Source organism: Hypomesus transpacificus, unplaced genomic scaffold, assembly GCF_021917145.1.
Source record: "Hypomesus transpacificus isolate Combined female unplaced genomic scaffold, fHypTra1 scaffold_139, whole genome shotgun sequence".
In the NCBI taxonomy this organism is placed as follows: domain Eukaryota; kingdom Metazoa; phylum Chordata; class Actinopteri; order Osmeriformes; family Osmeridae; genus Hypomesus; species Hypomesus transpacificus.
The window spans coordinates 317,096-344,856 of NW_025813713.1; the positions used below are offsets into that span (position 1 = coordinate 317,096).

At 49.3% G+C, this 27,761-nt stretch overlaps 2 protein-coding genes across 3 annotated transcripts; both read right to left on the reverse strand.

Annotated features, from left to right (window-relative positions):
* Window positions 1-3,000: 3,000 nt before the first annotated feature.
* On the reverse strand, window positions 3,001-19,248 carry ell (elongation factor RNA polymerase II). Of its 2 annotated transcripts, none has more exons than XM_047051163.1 (13): window positions 18,898-19,248; window positions 10,090-10,131; window positions 9,575-9,696; window positions 9,076-9,449; window positions 8,826-9,000; window positions 8,605-8,686; window positions 8,332-8,456; window positions 5,623-5,713; window positions 4,957-5,506; window positions 4,728-4,794; window positions 4,076-4,247; window positions 3,933-3,977; window positions 3,001-3,851 (listed from the first exon to the last, which is right to left on the reverse strand). In XM_047051163.1, exons 1-13 carry the CDS (start codon window positions 19,030-19,032, stop codon window positions 3,735-3,737), a joined length of 2,097 nt encoding a protein of 698 aa, XP_046907119.1. In that variant the 5' UTR covers window positions 19,033-19,248; the 3' UTR covers window positions 3,001-3,734. The 2 variants fall into 2 exon arrangements, with proteins under 2 accessions (XP_046907119.1, XP_046907120.1); XM_047051164.1 differs by having other exon boundaries at window positions 9,286-9,449; window positions 18,898-19,246.
* A 605-nt stretch (window positions 19,249-19,853) lies between these two features.
* Window positions 19,854-24,169, reverse strand: fkbp8 (FKBP prolyl isomerase 8). The gene is made up of 9 exons (XM_047051136.1): window positions 24,044-24,169; window positions 23,286-23,520; window positions 22,897-23,066; window positions 22,461-22,549; window positions 22,085-22,305; window positions 21,660-21,832; window positions 21,365-21,442; window positions 20,838-20,972; window positions 19,854-20,681 (listed from the first exon to the last, which is right to left on the reverse strand). The coding sequence occupies exons 2-9, from the start codon at window positions 23,518-23,520 to the stop codon at window positions 20,595-20,597; spliced, it is 1,188 nt and encodes a 395-aa protein (XP_046907092.1). The 5' UTR covers window positions 24,044-24,169; the 3' UTR covers window positions 19,854-20,594.
* Between the last annotated feature and the right edge of the window lie 3,592 nt (window positions 24,170-27,761).

The window sequence follows — 27,761 nt, forward strand, 5'->3', positions numbered from 1 at the left end:
ACTTCAAAACCAAACTCAGACGTCATCGTAGTATTATGACTCACAATACAATGGATCAACTAGCTACCAAGAGTACCTAAAACGCTGGTTTACGTTTGTAGGTAGAAATGATATTTGAACCATTATATGACCAGTGGTTTTGTTCAAGTCCCTATCAACAAAGTCACGGGATGTGCCATGTATGAATGGCACAGTTGTGAAGATCACGTTTTGTTACCCGAGTTCACCCGGATGGATGAAGCGCTCATAACATAAGCGTCAAAAGGCTAAACCCCGCCCTTAACAAGAACAACTTCAGTCTTCAGTCTTCTGTGTTGTTTGCCAGGTAAATAAAATGTAAGTTACATTTGCGCCACTATTGCTAGCGTAATGCACAAACAGTACCAACATTCTTTTAAAGCCAAATACCCCACCAAACATTAAGTGGCTTTCTGGTGGAGACAATTGTAAAGTGCTCCATTGACAACGTAAAGTATAACGGACTTGAAGTCGCATCGGCAAGAGACAGACCAGCTCATTACACGACACGTGTAAAAGATCCCCAGGACTCGTGACTAAGTTCACCTCAGGGCTCGAAGACTCAGCAGAGACCTCAGGCAGACAGACAGCTGGTTAATAGGAGATGATTGATGCTGATGGGCGCACCAGTTCAGCATCCCTGCATAGGCCCCCTGTCAGTGTGCATCTGTGTGGTTGCTAGGATACCATGGAGGCGGTTGCCAGGGAGAGCCAGACACCCCCTCCTAGCCCTTGCCTCAGGGGGCCAGCAGTGAGAGAGAGGTGGGGTAGGGGTGGAGAGGAGTTGAAGAGAGAGAGAGGGGTGTGGAGTAAGAGATTCTAGCCCCACCTCTCGTTGTGCCTGTAGAGCATCAGTCAACACCCTCCGACCTCGAGGGAGTGAAGCTATATCACAACGCGCTCTCATCAGACCTACAGGGGAGTCTGAGCCTGCAACCTGTTGATCTGCAGTGAAATGCTCTAACCACCAAGCTACACTCGTCCCGTGTACTTCATACAGGCACCATACTCCTGGTAATCACCTGGTGATATCTAACCTGGACTGACCTACATCCAGACCAGGACCGTCTCCTCATCCAGCCTGTAAAGAACTGGAGCAGGTCTGCTAGGGTGAAATTAGTTGAACACAGATCAGCTAGCAACTGGTAGAGAGACAGTGATGAGGGGGTGTTGTGATTCTGTATGTATTTAGGGAGGGAAGGAGAGCCAGAGGGAGAGACTGAGGGAGAGCCAGAGAGGGAGAAAGGGAGGGAAAAAGGGAGGGAGACCCTGAAAGAGAGACAGGGAAGAAAACAGGGAAGGGGAGCCAGGGAGAGAGAAAGGGAGAGCCAGAAAGAGGGACAGGAGAGGGAGAGACAGGAGAGGGAGGGACAGAGGGAGGAGCTGGCAGGCAGCCAGGGTGAACTTGCTGCCTCCCTTTCAGCTCCCAGGATGGATCCAAGCCAGGAGTGGGCTAGTCCAGATCCAGCCCTAACCTAGCCTGAGAATGAGACCAGAGTGGTGGAGTTTCCTCTGCTGGTCACTCAGATGAACTGCATCACTGCGTCTACAGGGCCCAACATGGGACACCTTTAAGCAGGCCGGCCGTATAGGCCCAAACTCTAACAATGAGATGAGGAACACTTATCCCAACATGTTGTTCTACCCTTGTTGTGGTTGAGATTATTTTGAATGTGGTGGATTATATTTGCAACAGAACTTTCCTCTGTACACACAATTTCCTGCAACAAAAAACTGACAGCCGGTTGAGAATTTCACAAGAACGAGGATTTGAAAGAAGTTTATTGAAATAAAGTTCAATTTAAATTTGTTTTAAGTCCCCCCCGAATCCCTTCTGGTTTGTGGGTCCGTAGCACTCATATCCCAAGTGACATCTTCTCCAAAGCCCTCTTCATGACTACAGCAGCATTTAGTATCAGAGAAAGAGAACCTAAACAGGTCATTTGGCACGTTTCAACTCAGACCTCCTGCGCACAGAGGAGACAACAGGAAGTTCAGAATCAGCTCAGAAAACGTCTCGATTAGAAAACAAAGTTCCCACAGGAAAAGCTGGCTTAAAGGGTTTCCAGCACTGGGACATACTGGGAGATCGGGTCTGGTTGCACATTCCACAGATTTGCCCCCCCCCCCCCCAACCCAGTCAGGCACCCCAGCAGTCATGATGATTAGGATGACAGTAATAGTGTGTGTGGACCAGGAGGTCCAGAGATCTCCCCTCCCCTTGGGACAGCACCCAGCCTCTTCCCCCCCTCCCCCAACACCTCCTCAAACCAGCACAGTCCTGTCAGTCAACACTAGCAGACAGACTACACCAGGGATGTAGTCTGAGTATTCTCAACACAGAACGCTGGGCTGTGAGGTCACAGAACGCTGGGCTGTGAGGTCACAGAACGCTGGGCTGTGAGGTCACAGAACGCTGGGCTGTGAGGTCACAGAACGCTGGGCTGTGAGGTCACAGAAGGCTGGGCTGTGAGGTCACAGAAGGCTGGGCTGTGAGGTCACAGAAGGCTGGGCTGTGAGGTCACAGCTGTAGAATACTGGCTCTGACCATGCAGGCCGGCTGGGATAAGGAGCATGTCTTGTCTGGACTGGATCAGACGGTACAGTAAAAGGCAGGTAAAAAGTGCAGGTTTGTTTTCATCTCACATAGAAAAGTGTGTTTGTAAGAAATGCATTTGCTGCCCAGCCCAAATGTTTTTTTGGGGAGAAAAGCGACATCAGGTGAGAGTCAGGGAGATGATCCAGGCTGGTCTCTGGTTAACAGTCATCATCATAACACCCCCACACAACGAAACACACTGAGGGTTAGAACATCTCATCTACACAGTATGAACTCTACAGAGAGAGGGGGAGGCAGGTTAGAGAGAGAGAGGCGGAGGCAGGTTAGAGAGAGAGAGAGAGAGGGGGAGGCAGGTTAGAGAGAGAGAGAGGCAGGTTAGAGAGAGAGAGAGAGAGAGAGAGAGAGAGAGAGAGAGAGGGACGCAGGTTAGAGAGAGAGGGAGGTTAAAGAGAGAGAGGCAGGTTAGAGAGAGCGAGAGGCAGGAGAGAGAGCGAGAGGTTAATTTATCCGAGGCTAACCCCCTCCCACGTTAAGACATTAGTAGAGGACAGACAGGAAAAGCAATTGATCATTACAGTGATGACCTGCACCAGAGGGCCCAGACACCCACAGACTGGGGGGGGGGGGGGGTAATCAAGGTCCTTCTCACACCATGGAGGTAGCCCCCTGTCACCATGGAGGTAGCCCCCTGTCACCATGGAGGTAGCCCCCTGTCACCATGGAGGTAGCCCCCTGTCACACCATGGAAGTAGCCCCTTCTTTAGCCACAAAAAATAAGATAATAAATAAAAAGCCAGAGGAAAATAAACATGGTGAAACTGAGTTCAACTTGTGAACTTTCCATGTCAGTACGGGACACATCGTAGTAGACGTCCTTTCCATCCTGTTCCTGTCCAACACTGTAAGAGAGTGTGTGTGTGTGAGTGTGTGTGTGTGAGTGTGTGTGTGTGAGAGTGTGTGTGTGTCAGGTTGAACCGCCAGTCTTCCAAAACGAGAGGAAGGAGGGAGTCTGGAGCTGGAGGGCCAAGACTCCACCAGAGCAATACGGCCTCCACACCTCCTACCACACCTCCTCCTACCACACCTCCTCCCACCACACCTCCTCCTACCACACCTGCAAGAAGAGCAGGAGGATGGAGCAGGAGGAGGGAGGAGTCTAGTGCCAGTCCTGAAGCTGCTGATGGTCATATTCTGCTATCAGTCTCTTTATATGTGCCAGTTTGTTGTGTAGATATTCACAGCGATTCTTCTCTTGGATATAGTTTGGGTTCGTCTGGGGAGAGAGTGAGACCAGTCAGCATTTCAAGGAGTATTTTCCAGGTGCTGGTAACATCAAATAGAAACAGCAGGTTACCTTTTTAATTTTGCGATACTCCTGCAGGATCTGATTGTGGATTGTCTGGAGAGAGAGAGAGAGAGGAGGAGATCAGAGGTGGGAGGCAGGAAAGCACCCTGACTGGTGCACAACAGTGGGCGTGAGCAGGTGAGTGTGTGTACCTTGTACTTGTCGGTTCCCTGGGGCAGCTGTTTGAGCTGGGTGTCCAGCAGGCTGAACTGCCGTGTGATGCCCTCGATGCGGGCGTGCAGGCCTCTGTACTCAGAGTACTCACTGTTGAAGTCATTCTTATAGAGCTGCCGCTGCTCTGGAGATACTACCACTCTGTACTTGCTGTTCATGTACAGGAAGGAGACAACACACAAACATCAGACTAGAGCCCAACCGATTTATCGGCGGGCCAATCTCATCGGCCGATATTAGGCATTTTCCCAAAACCTTTTTTTAAACAGACGAAAGACCCTTCAACCATGTTATGAGTGTCACCAGAGGGCACTCTACAACGTCCCTGTTTGCAACACGTGTTTAGACAGTCACAAACCCCACAACCAGCTGATCCAGACAGAGTCTGTTGGGGAAATCTGTGTTTTGTTACACGTTCCTGGAGTTTAAAAAAAAAAAAATTATATACATCGGCAGATACATCAGAATATCAAATGTTTAAATCACCCAATATTTGTATCGGTATCGGCCTTCAAAGTATTTTATAGGTGGGGCTCTACATCACACCAGCAGCTCTATCATGTCACCAGAATGTCCTACTGTCCTTGTGTCATGTGAAAGTGTCATGTGACAGAGCAGGAAGTTCCTTACGTTAGGTAATCAGCCGTGTAGGAGGATGACGAGGGCACACTGGCATTGTCACACACACCGTTCACATCTAGGACAGGAAACGCATCATCCCACGGTTAGCACGGAGACCATCAAAATGACAGGGTTACCACAGAGATGGCAGAGACCGTCAGTAGCACATCAACACTTAGCAGCAGGACTCTATTTATGAGAAGAGTGTGTGTGGTGTGTGTGTAGTGTGTGGTCTCACCTGTGCGCCTGTGTGGAATACTGGTGCTCTTGAGATTCTCAGGGCTGGAGGAAATGACATCACAAGGCCTCTTAGGTTCTGATACACACTCCCTCTCCTTCTCTCTCTCCTTCTCTCTCTCCTTCTTGTCTTTGTCTTTGTGTTTCTTGGACTTCTTCTTGGACTTGCCGTGGAGGGGGGAGGTGCTGGTGCGGGGGGGCTCCGGGGCAGGGTGTCCCGGGGAGGAGGAGGCCAGGCCTGGGGGGGCGGGGAGGCCTGGGGGGCCAGGAGGCTGGCTCAGCCTCTCAGCCACGGCAGCCTCCAGGGGGTCGGGGTCTCGGCCGTTGTGGCTGGAGTCGTTGCTGACGTCAGAGAGAGGCTCAAAGGGGCGCGTCAGCTCCAGCAGGGGGCCTGGGGCGCACGATGATGATGTCACGCCCTCCGCGCCGCCGCCTGCCTCCTTCCCGTTCAGCTTGCCGTTGATCGTCCCGGCCGTGGCCTTGCTGGCCAGGTGAGATATCCTGGGCTTCTTATTGGCCAGGGGGTCTATGAACTCAGACGCAGGGCGTTTCTATAGCAACACAGAAGGATGGATGTTAACACAATCAGTAAACATCTACGGAGGGGAGAGAGAGAGACAGACAGATACAGATAGACAGACAGAAGGAGGGAGAGACAGAGACTGACCTGTGAGGGGGAGCTGTTGGGGGGCTCCTTGGGGGGGCTGGGGGGGGGCTCTGGGGGAGGGACTGTGCTGCTCTGGGCCTGGCACAGTTTCCTGTCAGAAACCACAGAAGAAAAGATACAGGAAGTCACCAAGAAGGGTCACCTGATTATAACAGATCCAGGAGTATTTTGTCTTCTGGAGTAAAGAGAGAGCTGCCAGCAGGGGGCAGTGAGGGGCTGGAAGAGAGAGCTGCCAGCAGGGGGCAGTGAGGGGCTGGAGGAGAGATCTGCCAGCAGGGGGCAGTGAGGGGCTGGAAGAGAGAGCTGCCAGCAGGGGGCAGTGAGGGGCTGGAGGAGAGAGCTGCCAGCAGGGGGCAGTGAGGGGCTGGAAGAGAGAGCTGCCAGCAGAGGTCAGTGAGGGATAGTTAGTAGTCAGTCTAGACCCCACCCCGACAGACAGCCAGGCTAGAGGTAAACAGTGAGACAGACAGGATAATAAGACAGACAGGCAGGGCAGTGTGAGACAGGCAGGGCAGTGTGACAGACAGGCAGGGCAGTGTGAGACAGGCAGGGCAGTGTGACAGACAGGCAGGACAGTGTGGCAGACAGGCAGGGCAGTGTGAGACAGGCAGGGCAGTGTGACAGACAGGCAGGACAGTGTGACAGGCAGTTACAGAGACAGACAGGCAGTTACAGAGACAGACAGTTAGACAGAGACAGACAGGCAAGGCAGTGTGACAGACAGACAGGCAGGGCAGTGTGACAGACAGACAGGCAGGGCAGTGTGACAGACAGACAGGCAGGGCAGTGTGACAGGCAGGCAGGGCAGTGTGACAGAGACAGGCAGTTAGAGACAGACAGGCAGTTACAGAGACAGACAGACAGAGACAGACAGGGCAGTGTGACAGGCAGGCAGGGCAGTGTGACAGAGACAGGCAGGACCCTGGACTGGACTGTCTTACACATGGATCAGCATGTGCTGGAACTCTGTTGCATCACAAGCCTCCCAACATTCTGCTGGAGGAGGGGGGGGTCTGCCTGTGTAGTGTGTGCAGTGTGTGTGCGTGTGTTTGCATCCCAGGTCTACGATTCTGTGTAGACACTTGTGCGTGCGTCTGTGGTGGGGGGCAGCTGATTTGCCACTCAAAGTGCAGCAGCAGCAGGAGGGGGGGGGGGGGGGGGGGGGGGGAGAGAGAGAGAAAGAGAGAAAAAGAGAGAGACCAAGACAGAAGCAGGCCTGCAGAGCTGGGCCAGGCTACAGCTCCCCCTGGAAGGGGAGAATGTGAAGCGTTCCTGTCTGGGAGCTGGCAGGGGGCTCAGGCTGCTCTGGAGCCAAACTAAGAGAAGCTAAATATAGCTGGAAAACATTACTGCTGTACTCTACACACTGGGAACATCCAGCAGAGAGGGATAGACAGAGAGAGCAGAAGATGTTGAGAGTAGGGATGTCCTACACCATTCTCCCTCATCAGGACCTCTATTTTGCCCAGTCAGTCCATCTACCAGAAACACTCCAACCCCGTCTGCTACCTCCAATAACACCTGAAGTCTTATGGAACACCACACCATTCGTACTGTGTAGAACAACAGAGAGCAGGTTTTGGAGGGAAGGGTTTGCTATATTAAAGGTCACATGACATGCTGTTTTTGGATGCTTTTATATAGGCCTTAGTGGTTCCCTAGTACTGTATCTGACGTATCTTTCCCCAAATTCAGCCTTGGTGCATAATAATAGCCACTATGAGTAGTCCCACAATGAGCTTTCCTCAGAACGAGCCGTTTCTGTGTCTGTAGCTTTAAATGCTAATGAGGAGGAGAGGGGCGGCAACATGCGCTAATGTTTACAACGGATGTATCGCAATGGCTCGTAGCCCCCGTTGCTGTAAGATGCCTCGAATTTGCCCATTCTCATCTGATCACCCTGGTTTGCAGAGGTGCACACTCAGTCATTTCAATGAAGAGAAAGGCGGATATTGCGCGCGCCATAACACCAACAGCAGAACGGTTATCCAAATAACAAAGAAGTGTACAACACTGCCGTTACAGCGTTTGTATTCACACACATACTTGATGCCATCTATCTTTACATTAGCAACAGTAACTCAGCTGTTAGCTGCAGAGCTAATGTTACAGCCGCATTCTAAGGGTAGCAAGCTAGGTAACCATATACAGTAAAGCAACAAAATGATATTTAGCGTTAGTTAACTTACTTGTCCAAGGTTTGTAGCTTGACCAAGGAGAGTTAGTAATGATCCAGAATTTAATTTCAGCAAGGAAACAGTAGTGGCTGAAATGTTTGGCGCAGACATACAAAACCTTGGGAAGTTGTGTTGGTGCATTTCCAGCAAAAATAAAATTAAGATACTGGTTGCGCAGAGGCTTGGATGAAGGAACTAAAAAAACACTTTTGTTTTGATTTGTACATCTAAACACTGAGCAACTGTTATGCTTCGTTCGTTTGCTAGCCATCATGTCTCCAGGAAAAAACGATATTGCACTTGCATCTGCACGATCGTAGCTCAGTTTTTCATGGGCGGGCCAGATTATCTGGGCGGGCAAAGCAGAGAGAAGGGCAATAGCCTGGCTCCTTGTGACGTCACAAGGAGGAGATTGTCAAACCGAGTGTTTGAGCCTTCATTTTCTCAAAGGCGGAGAAAAATACCCAGGGCAAGTTTTCATGTCATGTGACCTTTAATAAAACGTAACACACACAGGTGAGGGTGGTCGTACCGGACCAGGATGCGTCTGAGCAGCTGCTGATCCCCCTCTGAGTAGCCGGGCCAGTCTCTCTGCACCTCTCTGAACAGAGCCTCCTTCAACGTGAACGTGTTGTCTCGCCCACTCAAGTTAGCCACCTGCACGCACACACACACACATTATTAAACATAGAGCATGCTGTGTGGATGTGTGTGTAGGTGAATACCTGTGTGTGTGTGTGTGTAGGTGTGTATGTGTGTGTGCATGCATGTGTAGGTGTGTACCTGTGTGTGTGTGTGTGCGTACCTGCTGCAGCAGCCCGTCCAGAGCATCTTTGTCCAGAGGAGAGAGGCCGTCCTTCTGCAGTCTCAGCACCAGTTCTGGCTTCCTGGAACAACAACAGTATTGTCTTAGCTTGCTAATGTACCTGTAAGACTGTTAGCTTGTTAGCTTGCTACCATACCTGTAAGACTGTTAGCTTGTTAGCATACCTGTAAGACTGTTAGCTTGTTAGCTTGCTACCGTACCTGTACGGCTTCAGAGCCAGCAGGTGAGTCAGACGCTCCCTGAGTGGGCGGGGCTGCGTCGTCGTGGTGACCTTCTTGCCGGTGCTGCTGGAGATGATGACAGGCCGAGAGGTCCGCCTGGAGGGGGCCACGTCCGACAGCCCCGGGGCCGGCTTGCGGATCTGAACCTTCTTACCTGGGGGAGGGCGGTTAGAGGTAGGTGTTAGCACAGCGGCCCCCAGGCTTGATGATGATGTTGTGTGTTTGGTACCCAGGTAGCGGCCCCCAGGCTTGATGACGATGGTGTGTGTGTGTGGTACCCAGGTAGCGGCCCCCAGGCTTGATGACGATGGTGTGTGTGTGTGGTGTGTGGTACCCAGGTAGCGGCCCCCAGGCTTGATGATGGTGTGTGTGTGGTGTGTGGTACCCAGGTAGCGGCCCCCAGGCTTGATGACGATGGTGTGTGTGTGGTGTGTGGTACCCAGGTAGCGGCCCCCAGGCTTGATGACGATGGCCCCCCGACTGCGTGTCTCCTCTTCGGCCTGGGCCATGCTCTGACGGGCCTTCTGATACGAGTCGTCCGTAGCGCACACAGTCAGCTTGTCCTGGATGCCCCCCACACAGTCCAGCTGCACACCGCCCTCACTGGGGGGGGGGGGGGGGAAGGAGCAGGGAGAGAGTGAGCAAGGAGAGAGGGAGCAGGGAGAGAGGGAGCAAGGAGAGAGTGTGTGTGTGTGTGTGTGTGTGTGTGTGTGTGTGTGTGTCCCTGCCTGGTGATGTACTGCTGGATGCAGTCGAAGCTGCCCTGGGGGTTGTCCCGGCCCACGTTGGACAGGTAGAACGTGAACGTCTGCAGCTCACTGGGGTTCTCCGATCGAGGGATTACAATTTTCTGGAATACAAAGAAAATACATTCAAATCAAGGTTTTCCTGGAGTCAATATCACTACCCAGGACACAAAGTTCCTCATGACACACTGCAGAGAGGGAGGGTCACACCATAAAGTTGACCACAACCTCCTTTATCCATTTGATAAGACCAACACACACGCACGCACTTACACCAGGCACACGTCCAGTTAATGATTATGCAGCAGCAGTGATAAGAGAGTAAACACTGTCCACCTGCATGACTGCTCTGCTTTACCAGGAGAGGAGAGGAGGGAGAGACAAGGAATTGGCAAGAGAAGAGAGATGGGAATTAAAAGATGAAAGTCAGAGAAAGCGAGAGAGAGCAAGAGAAAGCGAGAGAGAGCGAGATGGATAAAAAGACTGAAGGTACTCACTCCTTGGTTTCCGGTGAAGCGGATGAGTGGTGAGGTCAGGCCCTGAGGAGACAGGAGAAACCAGTCAGAAAACAGCTCCGCCCGCTAACCCTGGGTCTCCATCCTCCTCCACTCCCGCTAACCCTGGGTCTCCATCCTCCTCCACTCCCGCTAACCCTGGGTCTCCATCCTCCTCCACTCCCGCTAACCCTGGGTCTCCATCCTCCTCCACTCACGCTAACCCTGGGTCTCCATCCTCCTCCACTCACGCTAACCCTGGGTCTCCATCCTCCTCCACTCCCGCTAACCCTGGGTCTCCATCCTCCTCCACTCACGCTAACCCTGGGTCTCCAGTAAAACAGGATAGAAACATTGGTGTAGGGCCAGCCAACCAGGAGGAGCCTTACACAGTCACTATCCAGTAAAACAGGATAGAAACATTGGTGTAGGGCCAGCCAACCAGGAGGAGCCTTATGAAGCTGACATTTTTGGGATGTTTCCATTGCTGGGTGGTACGGCTTCACAGCTAGGCTATAATCAATACAGCAGCATTCCTGCAGCAAGGCCTGGAGGCAAGCCCAACCACTGAGAGTGTTCATGTGTGTGTACGTGTGTGTGGACCTCACAATGGGCTGCTGCTGACATGTCACTATTCTCTGAGTCCAGAACGTTCTACGGAGCTAACCTTAACCCTAGAGAGGGGGGGGGGGGGGGGGGGGGGGGGTCTGAAACAGAGAGAGAAGGGGACAGACAGACATGCACCAGCTGCTTGCTAGATAGCACAGGTGAATCTGATCACGGCTATAAGGTTTCCACAACAGCAGGGAACACCAACTACACTTCCCTCCTAGCCTCACTACTCACCAAGAGACGTAGACCCGAGAAGACCTAGCCTAGCCTAGCTACACACCAATACAAGACCTAGCCTAGCTACACACCAATAGAAGACCTAGCCTAGCTACACATCAATAGAAGACCTAGCCTAGCCTAGCTACACACCAGTAGAAGACCAAGCCTAGCTACACACCAATAGAAGACCTAGCCTAGCCTAGCTACACACCAATAGAAGACCTAGCCTAGCCACACACCAATAGAAGGCCTAGCCTAGCCACACACCAATAGAAGGCCTAGCATGATACCAGCACACCTCAGCCACCATCCGTAGAATCGTCTGCTGTTCCCATCCCCCACAGAAGGGGTGGTGTGATCCAACTAAGACCCAGTTGTACAACGAGCCAGACTGCATCCTAACGCTGTTCCCCTGGGCGTGTAGAGTCCTCTGGATGTTTATAGAATCCTCTGCCACCACAGGAACCCAGCTGTGGGGCCTCTCTCCTGTCCTGGAGGGTTAGGGTCAGAGCCAGATAAAAAGAGTTGCGGCACGCTTTGGTCTCGGCGACACGTGATCACGTGGTTCAAGTAGTTCGCTGTAGTTCCAAAAAACCCACTGCTGTTTGAATGGTTTTCGAATAGGCTGGCTAACGGAAGTTGCTTTCTCAGGCAAATGATGAATGAAACAGGCTCGGTTAAAGAAATCCGAGATTCTGGTTATTTTCAGCAGGCTTTCATCTACAAAAATCAGTCCTCCCTAACGTTTTTGGTTTAGAATGGAGTGAAATACAAGTGTGTGACACTTGTATTTCCCTAGTCAGACTGAGGCTAACGTCAAAACAGTGTAACAGGGGACCAATTAAGGCTGCTGCCTAAGACTATGCGGGCAACGCATTCTCAGTCAAATTTCAAGACTTTTGTGCCCAAATCAAAATTCTGATGCAACAGATTAATGGCTGTGAGGCTGTGATTGGAATACGGGACTGGAGCAGACCCTGACGGGACAAATCCAAATTACCCATAATTCAGGATGTCCCGGACAATTCGGGACGGTTGGCAACCCTAGTTAGATACTAGACCTACAGTCTAACTCTACCTGCATTCAGAATCTAACAAGCTATAATCTTTGGATAAACTTTATCTAAAGCTGGCTGTATAAAATACTACTAATAATAATTGATATGTGGTGGTAAAAATATGAAATCTCATCAATTTACCAGCTCACTTGCTTCGGAGACACTGAATGAATGGGGTTGAACGGTGGAAAATACATTGTTTCTTCCACATTCTTCGATAATAATGGGAGCCTATGGAAGTGTTGCAACTCTCTTTTGATATGGCTCTGGTTAGGATACCCCTCTCCTAACCCTGGAGGCATCTCACCCAGCAGGAAGGAGACATGGTAGACCTCTTTCAAAGACCCGCTCAGCTTCTTCCATGCCCGTCTGTCTGCCTGCTTGTCTGTCAACCTTTAAGCAAGGTTAAACAGCCGGCCAGCATTAAACAGCCTACCATGATTAAGCAGTCAGCCAGCTGGACTGACTGCCTGGTGCTTCTGGAGTAACTCTCAGCCTGTGTCATCCAAACTGGCGAGTCAGCATTCCTTAAATAACCATGGCACCAACCAGGGGCTGGCTGTCCAACCAGGGGCTGGCTGTCCAACCAGGGGCTGGCTGGCTGTTTAGCCCCGGCTGTCTGGCTGTCCAACCAGCACACCTCATTCACTGTACAGGTCTGGACTGGGACTGAAAAACGGCCCGGGACTTTGAAACGCAGACCGACCCTCATATATATATATATATCGATAGATAATACAAGCAGCTGCTTGTGAAATAACCTGAAACTGCATGTTGCTAAAAGTGTTTCATATGGAGAGTTATGGTTTGTGAAAACAGTCATGTAAAGAGTGCAGTACTTGTGTACTGTGTAACGAGTGCAGTACCTGTGTACTGTGTAACGAGTGCAGTACCTGTGTACTGTAACGAGTGCAGTACCTGTGTACTGTGTAACGAGTGCAGTACCTGTGTGCTGTGTAACGAGTGCAGTACCTGTGTACTGTGTAACGAGTGCAGTACCTGTGTGCTGTGTAACGGATTCAACCAAATAATTTCAATGTTAATGAAACAGAATTGGGGGAAAGAACAGACAGATTACCCTTTTAAGAAACATCTCACTATGAAGACAAGATTCTGTGTCTGTCTGTCTTTCTGTCTCAGAATTAAATACAAAATCTTGCTGTTAGTTTTTAAATCACTAAATGGGTCAGTCCTACCTCTCTGATCTGCTGACAGTCCATCAACCTACAAGAGTTTTGAGATCTGCAAACTTAGACTTCTTAATAGTTCCTAGATCAAGACTTCAGACCAGAGGAGATGGAGCACTATATTGCTGCTCCAAGACTTTGGAATAATCTTCCTCTGGAAATTAGAACAGCACCGTCCTTTTCCATTTTTCATAAGTGAGGTTAAATACATTTTCATTTGATTTGTCTTATAAAAATGAATGTTGATGCAGTTGTTCCGTTTGTCTCTGTTATCATGTTGTGGTCCTATTTAGCACTCTGTATAGCACATTGGTCAGCGGAAGTTGTGTTTAATTGTGCTTTATAAATAAAGTGATTGATTGAGGATACACTCCGAGATCCACCTCATGTGCCAGATCACACTTGATTCAAGCTCCAGTGAAGAACAGCTGGTGACATCATACTTGCTGCCCAGTTTGAGGTCGTAATCTCATCATGTCAATGTCTGGAATCTCTGTCCATGCACACTCTGGTCTGTTTACTACCTGTGATGTCCACTGGAGCAGGGAGACACAGACACACTGATCATCTGTCCCCACCTGCAGCTAGACAGGTGAATGGGTGATATCTGTCCTTACCTACAGATGGACAGGTGATATCTGGGTGATTATCTCCGCTCGATCTTCATACGAGTGCAGTTATATTTGCATTCGGTATTATTATTCAAAATCAATGTCTTTCTACCCCTACCTCCCCTCCCCCTACCTCCCCTTCCCTCACCTCCCTGCCTTCCAGCCTCTCTCCTCTCCCCCCACCTCCCCTTCCCTCCTCTCCCCCCACCTCCCTGCCTTCCAGCCTCTCTCCTATACCCCTACCTCCCCTTCCCTCACCTCCCTGCCTTCCAGCCTTTCTCCTCTCCCCCCACCTCCCCTTCCCTCCTCTCCCCCCACCTCCCTGCCTTCCAGCCTCTCTCCCCTTCCCCCACCTCCCTGCCTCTCCCCCCACCTCCCCTCCTCTCCCCCCACCTCCCTGCCTTCCAGCCTCTCTCCTATAACCCTACCTCCCTGCCTTCCAGCCTCTCTCCTCTCCCCCACCTCCCTGCCTCCCCTCCTCTCCCCCTCCCCCCCCCTCCTCTCCCCCCACCTCCCTGCCTCCCCTCCTCTCCCCCTCCCCCTACCTCCCCTCCTCTCCCCCCACCTCCCCTCCTCTCCCCCCATCTCCCAGCCTCTCTCCTCTCCCCCACCTCCCTGCCTCCCAGCCTCTCTCCTCTCCCCCCACCTCCCTGCCTTCCAGCCTCTCTCCTCTCCCCCCAACTCCCTGCCTCCCAGCCTCTCTCCTCTCCCCCCACCTCCCTGCCTTCCAGCCTCTCTCCTCTCCCCCCACCTCCCTGCCTTCCAGCCTCTCTCCTCTCCCCCCACCTCCCTGCCTCTCTCCCCTCCCCCCACCTCCCTGCCTTCCAGCCTGTCTCCTACACCCCTACCTTTCTCCCTCCCTCCCAGACAGCCCCGGCTCTAGACAAACAACCCTCTGGTTCACCACGACCTTCCATTCAGATGTGAAAACAGGCCAGTGCGTGCTCCCTCCCTCCCTCCGTACGTCAGAGCCAGGCCTACACCAGGCGGCTCCTTAACGCCTCTCGCCCCCAGAACCAGGATTAATAATGCAGCTCTTAACAGGATGTGAGCAAGCGACTGGGACAGCTGAAAACGGACGACTCTCCCGGTAAAACTGAACACGAAATCTGGAAATGTCTACAAGTTATTGGTACTACCCCAGTTCTTAGTTAACATCCTTCTGCTGTGAGACGTTATTACACATGGCTGGGGATAATTCTAGACCCTTAAAACGGGGGTGTTAGTCAACACACATTTCATAACTAAAAAGTTAACGTTTTTTGTACTGTGTTGATGGAGCCGATAATGGGGCTCCAAATAGTTCAAGTTGCCTGTAAACAGGCAACCAGAACCAGGCAACCAGAACCAGGCAGCCAGAGAGCCAGAAGCAGGCAGCCAGTGAGCCAGAAGCAGGCAACCAGAAGCAGGCAGCCAGTGAGCCAGAAGCAGGCAACCAGAAGCAGGCAGCCAGAAGCAGGCAACCAGAAGCAGGCAACCAGAAGCAGGCAGCCAGTGAGCCAGAAGCGGGCAGCCAGTAGCAGACAGCCAGAGCTCTTCAGAGTACTAAAGTTCAGAGAAGACAGCTAGTAAGCCGACCAGCCGTTAAAAACATCCAGAGAGAGCCGGAGAGCCAGGGAGACCTTGAGAAACAGCTCCTGACACAGTTTGTCTTTACTGGGCCAAGATATCACAACCCCAGGCACAAGGCAGTGATTGTCAGCTATAATCCCCACTGCTTATTTGTGGTGTCTTGTTTCACTTCCAGGAGTTGGTCTTGTTTGAGTCTGTTGTGCCCGGAGACGACGCCCCTTAAAGATGGAGGATTGACCTTTGACCCTCATCAACTTCAGCTAGCAGCTCACGGAGCAGCGCAGCACCAAAGGTCAGTGGGACCAGTGCTGCTGGCTGACTCCTCCCCCCTCCTTCAGTCTGCTCGCCCAAACAGTGACTAAGACCTTGTTCTCCAAGACCAAAGGAGACAGGATGAGGAGGTTAGCTAACAATCCACAGATAGTTACCTACAGATAGCTAGCGAACTACGGATGGCTAGCAAAAATGACAGTTGGCTAAGAGAAAGAAGACAAAAGACAAGCCTGTAAACGGAAAGCCTGTAAACCCTCTTTGGGTAAAGGACTAGGGATGTCAGGAGAACCGATACTTACGGTACCTTTCGATGCTAAAATAACAAAACACAGACGATGCCCATTTTTTTGAAGCACCGTAAGTACCGTGAGCGTCGATGCCAGATGTTAGCATCGGTGCTGCGCCTCTTCTGGAACTGATGGAGGCAGTATTCAAGAGTGTTCCAGTCGACGTTTACATTCAGAAAACCAAGATGGCAACTGCAGCTGCAGCAATCACCCCACCTCGACTTGTTTACAACAAAGGCACAAAAAGTCGTGTTTGGAAATAGCCTACTTTGCGTTTGAGGCAGATGACCGTGGCATTATAATTAATCCGCAGAAGCCACTATGCAGAAGATGCTACCTTGTTCTTCAGATCAAGGGAGGTAATACTTCCAATTTAGCTAAGCAACTGAAAGATCGTCATCCGGATTTGTTTAAAGAATTCAAGGTGAGTTGTTCCAGAAGAGCAGCACCGATGATAACATCTGGCATCATACAAAATAAATCAATGTTCGTTGTGGTCGCGGCGAAGTTCTGAATACATCCAAAGAATGCACTTTTTCTGTTTTTTAATCTGTCATACACGTTACTGTACAGGATGTTTGAGATGGTGGGCACTAGTGTTACAATGGCTTATGTTATGTACTTAGTTTAGGTTAGCTATGCTGTAGTTTTAACGTTAGCCTATAGCCTACCTTGGTTAGAAGGTAAAGTCATGTTCATCTTGTTAGCTGAATGGCTTAATTGCACTGTATTAGGTTGTGCTATGCTCTGTTGCACAAGTTTTGTATGTCTTATGACATTTTGCTGTTTTTCCAAATATTTTTTATAAATAAGTAAATGTTTCAAGTTCAAGTACATGGAATCTTAGAAAATCCTTTTTTTTACCATGGTATTGAAATTGGCACCGAGAATCGTGTTATTTTACTGGTATCGGCACCGACTACTGAATTTTTGGTATCGTGACACCCCTATAAAGGACCGTGTTAAAGCACTCAGTAAGAGACTGAGGCATCACTGGGCATCTCCTCAGATCCCGGCCAATCACACCCGGCCTCCGCACAGCCTCCTGTCGTCCAATCAACAAAGTAGTACCACAGCACCCTTCATTACATTACATTTACATTTAGTCATTTAGCAGACGCTCTTATCCAGAGCGACTTACATTAAGTACAGGGACATTCCCCCCGAGGCAAGTAGGGTGAAGTGCCTTGCCCAAGGACACAACATCATGTGGGACGACGGGGAATCGATCCGGCAACCTTCTGATTACTAGCCCGACTCCCTCACCGCTCAGCCATCTGACTCCCTTCATGCTTCGTTCAACACGATTGGCTGGTTTTCAGCTGACCCCAATAGCACAGAAGCATTTGTTCGGACACAGATCCATGTGATTTCAATCATTAGGTGCGTTCGACTTCATGCAGCACCGGCGTTCCGGCATTCTCAGCTTTAAGTCAGCCGGCTGCAGCCGGCACTGCATGAAGTCGAACGCACCTATTAGTGCTGCATTCTTCCACTGCACTGATAGGAGAATACAACCCTCAACTGCTATGAGTCCACCTGTCCTGAAACAGGCACAAGACCATCCATATCTGAGGACCATCTTCTAAACCAACAACATTTGTTGATCAGGAGTTAGACTCATCAGTCCAACCAACTGAATATTTTCTCTAATAAACCATCTTAGTTTATTCCCCCTGGACCACAAAACAAGTTTCATATAATTTAGTCATTTAGCAGAGGCTCTTATCCAGAGTTCATATCTCTGGATTAGGCTGAGCACTGTTGATAAACTCTTAACAGGCCAGCTTCAATAATGAACACAGACGAGCTATTTATTCTGTTGAGAAACAAGTTGTCAAGCGGCTATGGCTAGTTCAAAAGCTACATAACTTATTTACAAAATATAGGATGCAAGTTAATTTTAGCTTCATAAACGAGCACCCCATTGCTGGTGTTTTCCTCAGAGTGAGTTGTTGGAGAACCTCCATGGTTTAGCCTGACCAGGCCTTTCCCTGTCAAATATTTATAGAACCTGTAACATAAGAAGGCCACCGGCTAAACTAGCTCAATCAGAACCCGATGTAAAAGTACCTAACAAGCCAAGTTTATTAGCAAGGCCAGCTACCTACATTTTAGCGAGGGGGGAGGCAGGCTGTCTAGAAAACCAAAACGTCAAATCAATTTCAAAGTACTGTACTTCCACAAAATGACGGGGCAACATATTAACGAAATAGTTGGTTCACTAATCCTGGCAAATACTGCATGGCCAGGCATGGGACTGTTAGCTTACTGGCTAGCTCTTGACTCGAGCAATATGAGGGGGTAGGGGTTTAACTCACCCGATGACTAACACTAGCTAGCTAGCTGGGCTGAGTCTCTTTTCCACAATACTCTCGTCCCTCCTTCCACACAGTATCAATGTTAGCAGGGAACCATATTTATGTATCGTCACTGATGTATTACAACCGCTTGTTATCAAAAACCGTAACAAACACGATTGTTATTGTGTCTCGATGCGAGAGAAAAAGCTAACTGGCAAGAGAAGCCTGCTATATAAGTTCATTGGCTAGCTCTAAACTGGCATGGCTTTGCTCAAAACATTCCATGCAGCGTTTTGTGTTTACAAATTAACGTCGTAATAAGGGTCTCCACGATAACTCTGTTTTTCACAGAATGCTTCTCATTGATCAGAAACACGTGGCAGTGATTAAAGACATTCGTGACAAAATAAAATCTAGTTTTTAATTGTTTATACTGTTCAACACAAGTGTTAGCCTGATCCATTCCACATAGCTAGCTAGCTAGTACACTGAGCCAATAGAGTATTGGTTGACAGCATAGCAGCTTATACTGCCTAGCTATCTTAGCTTAGCGGCTAGCTTGGCTCCCACTTGAAATGGTTGGCCAGCTAGCGAGCTTAGCAATTTAGCCTAGCTAGCACAGACTGTCAGCTGCCAAGGTACTGCAAGTCTGCGGTTTAAATATATATTTAACATAATGTCAGACTCACCTTGCTGCTCTGATAACCTTCAAAGGCTTTTAAGGCGCTGTCAGTGAGTTTGACGTGAAAAACGGATACATTGCTGCCATTGCTCACTCGTCCACAGGACAGCCCGTAGCTCTGCTCCTCCTTCAACGCCGCCATCTTCCTACGATTTCCACCACGCTCACGCTCTCTGTCGTAAAAGCTGAAGAACTTTCAATGAATATTCATCACACAATCAGTACGCGATGAGGTCACGATAAAAAAAATAAAAAAAATTGTAACAAAAAGGTTGCTTGTACGTCACAACTATACGCGTATGTTAACGTTAGCTACAAATACTTTGTGGGTGCATTTGAATCGGTGTAGAAGTGAGATGATTCCTCACAGGTCAGCCAGGGATGGCTGGAGCCAAGACGTGCGTAGGGTAAGGGAAACATTAGGTCATCCAATTACGTCAACGAAACGTCAATGTCCGATAAAGCAGTTAATTGGGAATATCCAGTTCATAACATGAGACAAGGAAACGTAAATATGTAATTGTACGTCCATGTTGATGCAAACGAAATACTGACCAACAAAAAGGATGACTCTCCTCAAACTAGCAGTGAGAATGGAACTCAATAATTTGAACGTGGCAACAGTGAGTCAAGCGATACAGACTCTTCTGTGGAGGTAGCTACCTACTGCTTCTGTGGGCATCTAGAGGCCCCAGTAAACCAACGCTTTTCATATTTTACACGTTAGTAGGACTAGACATAATTTTCAGGAGTGTATATGAGGTAATATCATCTTAAATTATTGTTCAAAATGTTAAAATTCCAAACATAAGATTTCATAACACAAAAAAAGAGAAAATATATATTTTAAAAAATCTGCACACTATTTTGTTAAATATAAAAAATGTTGGGAAAAATACAAGCGTGACACTTACAGGTCCCAGCCTGTGGAGCAATAGAGTGTAATAATTAGACTTAAACTGATTGGACACCAAATTAATAGGTTGACTGGCAATAACAGAAGAAACTTTTATTGAGAAAATTAACAAATTCTGGGAATGTGAAGTTGTTGGGGCTCTGTGGCGGAATGTGGGCTGTAAAACAAACTGATAAACATCTAATAAATAAACTGAATTACACACCAGACCAAACACAAAGCAATCAACAGGAATATAACAACCTCCCAAGAAACATACAAATTATAAAGGGGGGGGGGGGGGGGCAGGGGGAGGATGAGAGAGAACCTGCATGCCTGGGAACAGTGGGAGATGAGATCACAGATATCACAGCATCTTTGCTTACTCTGGTGTTCATCATGCTGGATTGACTAAACCTCACACATCCTCTGGAATAAAGAAAAATAACGAGCAAATTACAGAACTGTACAGTCTTTAAAAATATAGGACCTTAATCACACTAGCTACTCTGGAATCACATTTTAGTGCTCATTTCATTATTCAATCACCACCATAAATCTCTAAACATGAGTTCAAAACATTGGCAGCAAATAAACTATTAGTGTATGGCATATATACATACATATGTGGTACTCCCACATACATTTTGATTGTATAGTATTTGTCACATACAACTCTCAATCTTTGTAGTCAGAGAGCAGAGGAAGAGGAGGGCAAGCCCTTCGTCTCCTGATGGGGTCAGGGGTCAAGGCACTGCCTGGAGTCCACACTCCCACTCCGGAGCACTCAGGAAACCAGGAAGTGAGGTCTAGTTCCTGGCAGCAATGACCACAGACAAGGCCACACCTCCGATGGCAACTGCTGTGGCACCAAAAAGCCACTTCCAACTGACTCCCTGGAGGAGGAGAGGAGGAGAGGAGGAGAGAAGGAGAGGAGATGGATGGTCAGTATACATACATCCGCTCACTATTTCAGTCAGACCACAGAGCTGGTCTCCCCCAGGTGAGGTGAGGAGCTGGTCTCCCCCAGGTGATGTGATGTGAGGTCTCACCCAGGAGCTAGAGCGGGGGGGTTGCATGTCACTGCAGCTGTCAGGGTTCCCCAGCATCTTCCTGTACATGGCTTGCTCCACCCCCTTCTGCTCTGAGTGTTTCTTCACCAGCTTGGAGAGCTCAGCGTGGATCGTCTTCCAGGAAAACACACACACACACTTGCAGGGTTACACTCTACATCGTTGGAATCCTGCCCTCCTTCCCCAACGCCTCAATTTATTGTCCACGTACTGGAATTCACAATCTCACCACTGCCCTGCAACATTCACACGCACGCACACCACATCCTGTGCTGCCCCCCCCCCCCCCCCCCCAGGCCACTCTATATTTACAGCACCAAGCAGCCTCCAGCCAGACCTGCCAAAGTGCTGAGTCTGCACTTCCTCCAGGCCGCCTCCTCTGCCATGAGGAGGACACTGGCACCACCTGCTGGTCACAGGTTGGAACTACAGCTTCTGGAAACATGCTGTTTCTCGACTAGTCCAGGAGGAGAGGGAGGAGTACAGGGAGGAAAATGGGAATGTACCTTGTTGCTTGGCTCCAGTTTCAGAGCCCTGCGGAGGATCCTGATGGCCTCAGCATAGTCCCCCTGCAGGGCCAGCACCTGGAGGAGGATATACCACTGTCAGACAGGCAGGCAGGCAGGCAGATAGGCAGACATGCAGACAGGCAGACAGACAGGCAGACAGACATGCAGACAGACAGACAGACAGACAGACAGACAGACAGACAGACAGACAGACAGACAGACAGACAGACAGACAGACAGGCAGACAGACAGGCAGACAGGCAGACAGGCAGGCAGGGTTAAGGCCCCCCACCTTGCCCTTGCGGAACAGAGCCTTGATGTTGTCTGGCTGGTGTGCGAGGACAGCGACGCAGGAGCGCAGCGCCGCATCATGATGCTCCAGCTTCAGCTGGGCAGCCGCCATGTTGTTCAGACACTTCACCTTCACCTCCAGCAGATCCTGCTCCTCCTGGGGGCTGATGTCCACTGGAACACCACATCACAGTCAACCACAACACCTTCATCACACACACACCTACTTCCCATCCACAGAGGAATGTCTTTACTGTCTTCCCAATGCACCCTGGTGGTGTGTAACTCCCCCTCCAGCAGACCAGCACCCTGGGGGGGGGTGAGGCTGGGATGGTCCCACCTGAACGTTGCTTCAGATAAACTCATGCTGGATGAACAAAGGTCAGAGGTGACCAGCAGGGCTGAGCACCGAGGCCAGCTCCTGACCTTTAGACGAGGACTCTGTGACCTGCAGGGCGATGGCGTAGGAGTTGACAGCGAAGGCGTACTCCCCCCTCTGGTAGTAGTAGTTGCCTCTCTCTCTCTTGCGTCCAGCCAAGGAGCTCCTCTCCTGCGGGGGCAGCAGCTCCAGGTCGGGGGGCTCCAAGGCCCCCAGAAGCTCCACCTCCAGGCCCAGCTCAGCCCCTGGGGGCACCGCTGGCTCCGCACTGCCCGGGGGAGGAGGCACCAGACACAGACCTCAGACTGAGCCTCTCCCAGACCCCGGCAACATGGCAGATCCCACAGATGAATCTTCTACCCATAATAATATAACATTTAACAGTCCACTAGTGGACTGCGGGTTGCTAGGCAGCCTCCCTACCTCCCCACGGAGCCGTAAGCATATTTGGAGTCGGTGAGGACGAGACACTTCTCTCCCATCTCCATCAGCTGCACAGTCAGGTCCAGTGCCTGGGGAACACTCCTGGTCAGTATTCACCTGGTTAGCTACAGCTGGTCAGTATTCACCTGGTTAGCTACAGCTGGTCAGTATTCACCTGGTTAGCTACAGCTGGTCAGTATTCACCTGGTTAGCTACAGCTGGTCAGTATTTACCTGGTTAGCTACAGCTGGTCAGTATTCACCTGGTTAGCTAAAGCTGGTCAGTATTCACCTGCTTAGCTACAGCTGGTCAGTATTCACCTGGTTAGTTACAGCTGGTCAGTATTCACCTGGTTAGTTACAGCTGGTCAGTATTCATCAGGTTTGCAACAGCTGGTCAGTTTTCATCTGGCTAGCTACACCTAGATGCTAGTTACCTGGGTGACATCTCCGTCTCCCAGGGTGAAGGAGAGCTCTGGGTCGTCAGCGATCAGGGTTCCATCAGCCAGCTTGGTCCTCAGGTGGACCGTCACCTGCTGGCCCTTCTGGGGCTTGCTGTCTGGGCCCTGCCCCGCCTCCAGAACCTTCTTCTGCAGCTGTCCATTACCTGCACACACAGCTCAGCCAATCAGCTGCCTTTTACCCGCACACACAGCTCAGCCAATCAGCTGCTCAGTCACACACCCATCACCAGTGAGAATGTCAAGAAAATGTCAAATAATAGTATATTACTACTGACACGTGCACCAATTACCCACCAGCATGTACACTGGATCAAACCGTAAACAGGTAAACAATCAAGATCATGCCATCACTCCTTACGTACCTAATACATCCATCCACTCATCAACTGGAGCTTCTCTCGCTACCGCCCCCTCGCCAGCCGGCTCCTCTTTGCCTCCTCCGGCGTCCTCCAGCGGGGGAGGGTCGTCCACGTCTTCATCGTCCAGAATCTCGAAGTCTTCCCCGCTGTCTAGCAACGATGCTCGCCCAGACATCTTGGCCGATGGGATCGAGTCCTGCTTGTCACCGGCCCCGTTAAGCTCTTCCGTGTCGCTCATCTGTCGAATTGAGTCAGAAACAAGCGACGAAGCTAATGTGTCGCTCGGTTGGTCCACAAACATTGCATGTGCGTATTGCGAATTCTCTCGTTTCACCCTAAATTACGGCGTAATTTACTCAACAGGCAACTACCCTAGCTCTTTTAGTTATCCTCACTGACTTCGTAGTACTAGGAATATTCAGCAGACTACATGGCTAAATCAGGTATTAGGCTAGTTAATAGCTCCATTAAACAGGTAAATAGTGCCTTCTATACATCAACAAAAAGACATGTTTATGAGATGCGGGTCGTTATGATCCCATGTGGCCGAAGTGTCCAGTCGGACGTTTCCAGAACTTTCTAGCAAGTTGCTTTCCTCAGCCTTACAGGCTAGCATAGCTAACGTTAGCTCTCGCAAGCACTGTTGTTGTTGCTGTACAGACGCACCAAACATCCAACTCGGCAAGCCAAATGCATTTCTCAAAATGACTTTCAATCATACGAGCTAGTATAAGACCAGACACGATTGTAGAAACTCTTACCTTGGAACTAAATTGTTAAGAGAAGAAGTGTTTGGCTGCTATATTCGTGTTTTTCCTTGGTTCCCACCGATGTGACAGCTCGCCAGCAATTCCTGGTCACCTTGAGGCTTCCTGTGTTTCTATTGGCCCACTCTGTAAACAATTCTGCTATTGGTCAAATTATCAATCAATGGAATAACTAAATCTAAATTGGTCATGATGGACCGCAACCATAGACTGTAAAAACAAGACTGCAACAGAAATGTGTAAGAGATTTGGTTTTACTCTTTATAAATGCTTTCAATTAAAAGGATATCAAGATTACGAACGCTGTAGGACTGTGTTATCTACTGCGTTTAATGTATGAAGCACCGTGTGTGACGTTGACTGTCAGTGTTACTGATGACATAGTGAACACTAGGAGTACAAATCAAATACATTTATTATTGATGCAGTTGTTTCTTTTTTTGATAAGCAAATTATCAGTTTTTCTTTCAGTCTAAAGAAACCTTTACAATATAAAGAAACATACAATGGTATCTTTATCACCTACACAAGACAGCTATCCCTAACCCAAGATCCTGAACTACCCTACCATGAATTACAAAGCCAACCCAAGAGACTGACTGCTTCATATTAAATACTGCCGTGTCGTCAGAAAGGACCATGTACGGTACAGAAAAATCAATATGTCCGCTCCCTCCCCCCCCCCCCCCCCCCCCCACACACACACATCTTCCTAATAATACAGTATTGTACATCACAATGGCGGTACAGAGATGGCCAACATGATATACACACAGGCGCGGGAGACAGGATCAGACATGATCCATCTTTACAGCGCTATTGCAGAAATTAATAGCAAAGGACACAGTTTTTCCCATAAGTATTACATGTGATCTATTCTTAATTTAAAATTAGGTTTTTAAGTATTTTTTTTAATTTTAAAAGTTTTCTTAAATCGATAAAAATTCTTTCATATTAAAAACATTATTATGTTGTCCGTTGATCCGTCCGCTGGGAAGAGGACGTGGGTAGAATTTTCACATTAGAGATTCAATCATTCACAGAAATCTCTCTTATATGTCACTTTACTAACAACGCATAGTGACGCAGTGTCATCCAAGCATTCCGTAGTGAACATTTGCGGAACTGTAAGGTTTTGATGTTCTAAGTAATTTTTCATATAGTCTAATTTTCCCCCTCAATTTTAGTTTTAGTTGTCATAAAGATGGAACAAGATATAAAGCGTCTCTGGATTATGAAAAACACGAACAGTTAATTTATAATTTACTTTTAGCTGTAATCATTGGTAGTGACTGACATATAAAAACATGTCAATGATATCAAAATGCATTTTACAGTATTTACAAATAAAGAAATCCAGGAGAAGGTAGTCTTGTTAATGGGTTCATGTGGAGGGGGGTGTCTGATAAATACAAAAATGTAACCCTAACCCAAAAATGTTTGCTCTCAGAACTCCTTTCCCAGGAGGGTTCAGAGGGTCCCGACCGAGCGCCCCTCTCATGACCTCACAACTTGAGCTTCACTACTGGGCGAGCCATCTTCCTCATAACCCAGGACTAACCCAGGCCTCATCCAGGACTAACCTAGGACTAACCCAGGAATAACCCAGGACTAACCCAGGACTAACCCAGGACTAACCTAGGCCTCATCCAGGACTAACCCAGGCCTCATCCAGGACTAACCCAGGACTAACCCAGGAATAAGCCAGGACTCATCCAGGACTAACCCAGGACTCACCCTGAATTCACCTAGGACTAACCCAGGACTAACCCAGGACTAACCCAGGCCTCATCCAGGACTAACCTAGGACTAACCCAGGACTAACCCAGGACTAACCCAGGACTAACCCAGGCCTCATCCAGGACTAACCCAGGACTAACCCCGGACTCACCCTGAATTCACCCAGGGCTAACCCAAGACTCAAACGGGACTAACCCTAGACTACCCTGGGCTAACCCAGGCCACGACGATTCAGTTCTAGCGTGGTGACAGTCAGCTAGTCATGACACCCTGGCTGGGGGATGTCAGAGTGATTGTGAGACTCGCTGGTGTCTCAGAGCACCTGGACACAGCAGCAGACAGAACCTGTCTGGATGTGCAGACTCAAAGGGCTTGTTTTCCACACACATAAATACACAGATTACACTTCATAGAATTTGTAACTAAAATCAAATAATACAAAGGAATTTACTAGAATCAACAACAACAACAACAGTGTCTGAATGTGAATTCAGTCTAAACCAAACAACAGCAATTATAAAAACTTCCTAGACTTGTTATAAGGAGTTGAAGATGAAGCTGACACCAAGCTTTGGACATCATGAAGGAACCCCAGAACACAAGGATGAACCCCAGAACACAAGGATGAACCCCAGAACACAAGGATGTGTAGAGATGTTTACAGACAAAGTTCTACGTCAGAAAACTGACAACAAAACACTAAATGTAAGCGTCTGCAGCAGAAAGCAGCTGCCTAGGCAGACATGCGACCAGACAGGAGAGGTGCATCGTGTGAGGAGCTGGCCGACTGGACACTAAACTAATCCAACACGTGTAAACAGAAATGTCCTTGTGCTTCTTCTGAAGTAGCTGATGCTGATATTACAATGTGCCCTTCACTGGAGTCCTTAACAACATCATCCCCCCCAAAAAGACAAATCCTCTAGGAACATCAGATTAATAACATAACCAACAAAATATAAACATGAAATGAACAACGTCCTTGCCCTTAATGACATCACTAGTTCAGCTTTCCGCTCTCAGAAGCAGGACGCTGTCGTCGTTGGGACAGGCCTCCTCCGGCCCCCCAGACTCCTCTGCTGCATTTTGGGAACTGGAGTGAAAGACTGAAGGACTGAGGAGAGGTGGTGAGCATGGCAGCAGGATGGACTCAGGGGTCAGGGGTCATCTGAGGAGGGGGGGGGGTGACCCCTTAATGCCCAGGGCGTGTGAGGAAGCTTGGCAGGCAGGGAGAATCTGTGTAGAGTCCCTTCCTGTGTGTCTGTGACTGTTTCCTGTTCCCGCCCCCCATCTTGCACATGCTGGGAGGCGTGGCGTCCAGTTGAGGGGCTCGCTGGGCCAGGGACACGCCAAGCCAGGGGGGAGGAGGGGGAGGAGGGGGAGGAGGGGGAGGAGGGGGAGGAGGGGGAGGAGGCGAGATGCACCGTGGTAGAAGTACCAGGAAGGGGGAGGGGGAGCAGAGATTAAGAAATAAAAATAAAAAGATAAAATAAAAAAAGCAATCACACACTCATCGTCATGTTGGGTGAATACTGCGAAGAGAAAAGAGAGGGGAGGGAGGGAAGGAGGGGAGGAAGGGAGGAGGGGGGAGGAGGGGAGAAACAGATAAGCCAACACTATAGTAACTCCTCAGGTCAGTCTACACAGTTAAATATCATCCAAGCAATAAGCAACTTCATTCAGTGTTTCAACCAGCTTCACGCTCTATGCTTGTGTGTGTATGTGTGTGTCTGTGTGTGTGAGTAAATATTTGCCGTCCATGCATTGTTACCAGGTGCACTAATCTGAGGCTGTGAAACAGCAGGGCTAGAAGGAGGGAGGGATGAAGGGAGGGATGAAGGAGGGATGAAGGGATGAAGGGATGAAGGGATGAAGGGATGAAGGGATGGAAGGAAAACAGCTCTGCATTGGAAGCAGTAGTCACAGGAAGCAGCAGGTATAAACAAACATGTCGCCAAGGGCAACCACATCG

Bases quoted from the DNA above. Each gene is read 5' to 3' on its own strand.
- ell (XM_047051163.1), bottom strand. From the start codon at position 19,032: ATGGCGGCGTTGAAGGAGGAGCAGAGCTACGGGCTGTCCTGTGGACGA. The intron at 9,697-10,089 runs GTGAGTACCTTC...TTTGTATTCCAG, and splicing joins GCTTCACCGGAAACCAAGGA to AAAATTGTAATCCCTCGATC. The intron at 5,507-5,622 runs GTCAGTCTCTGT...GTGTTGCTATAG, and splicing joins CCAACAGCTCCCCCTCACAG to AAACGCCCTGCGTCTGAGTT.
- fkbp8 (XM_047051136.1), bottom strand. From the start codon at position 23,520: ATGAGCGACACGGAAGAGCTTAACGGGGCCGGTGACAAGCAGGACTCG. The intron at 23,067-23,285 runs GTACGTAAGGAG...CTGTGTGTGCAG, and splicing joins TGAGTGGATGGATGTATTAG to GTAATGGACAGCTGCAGAAG. The intron at 21,833-22,084 runs GTCAGGAGCTGG...GTGGTGTTCCAG, and splicing joins CACAGAGTCCTCGTCTAAAG to TGGACATCAGCCCCCAGGAG.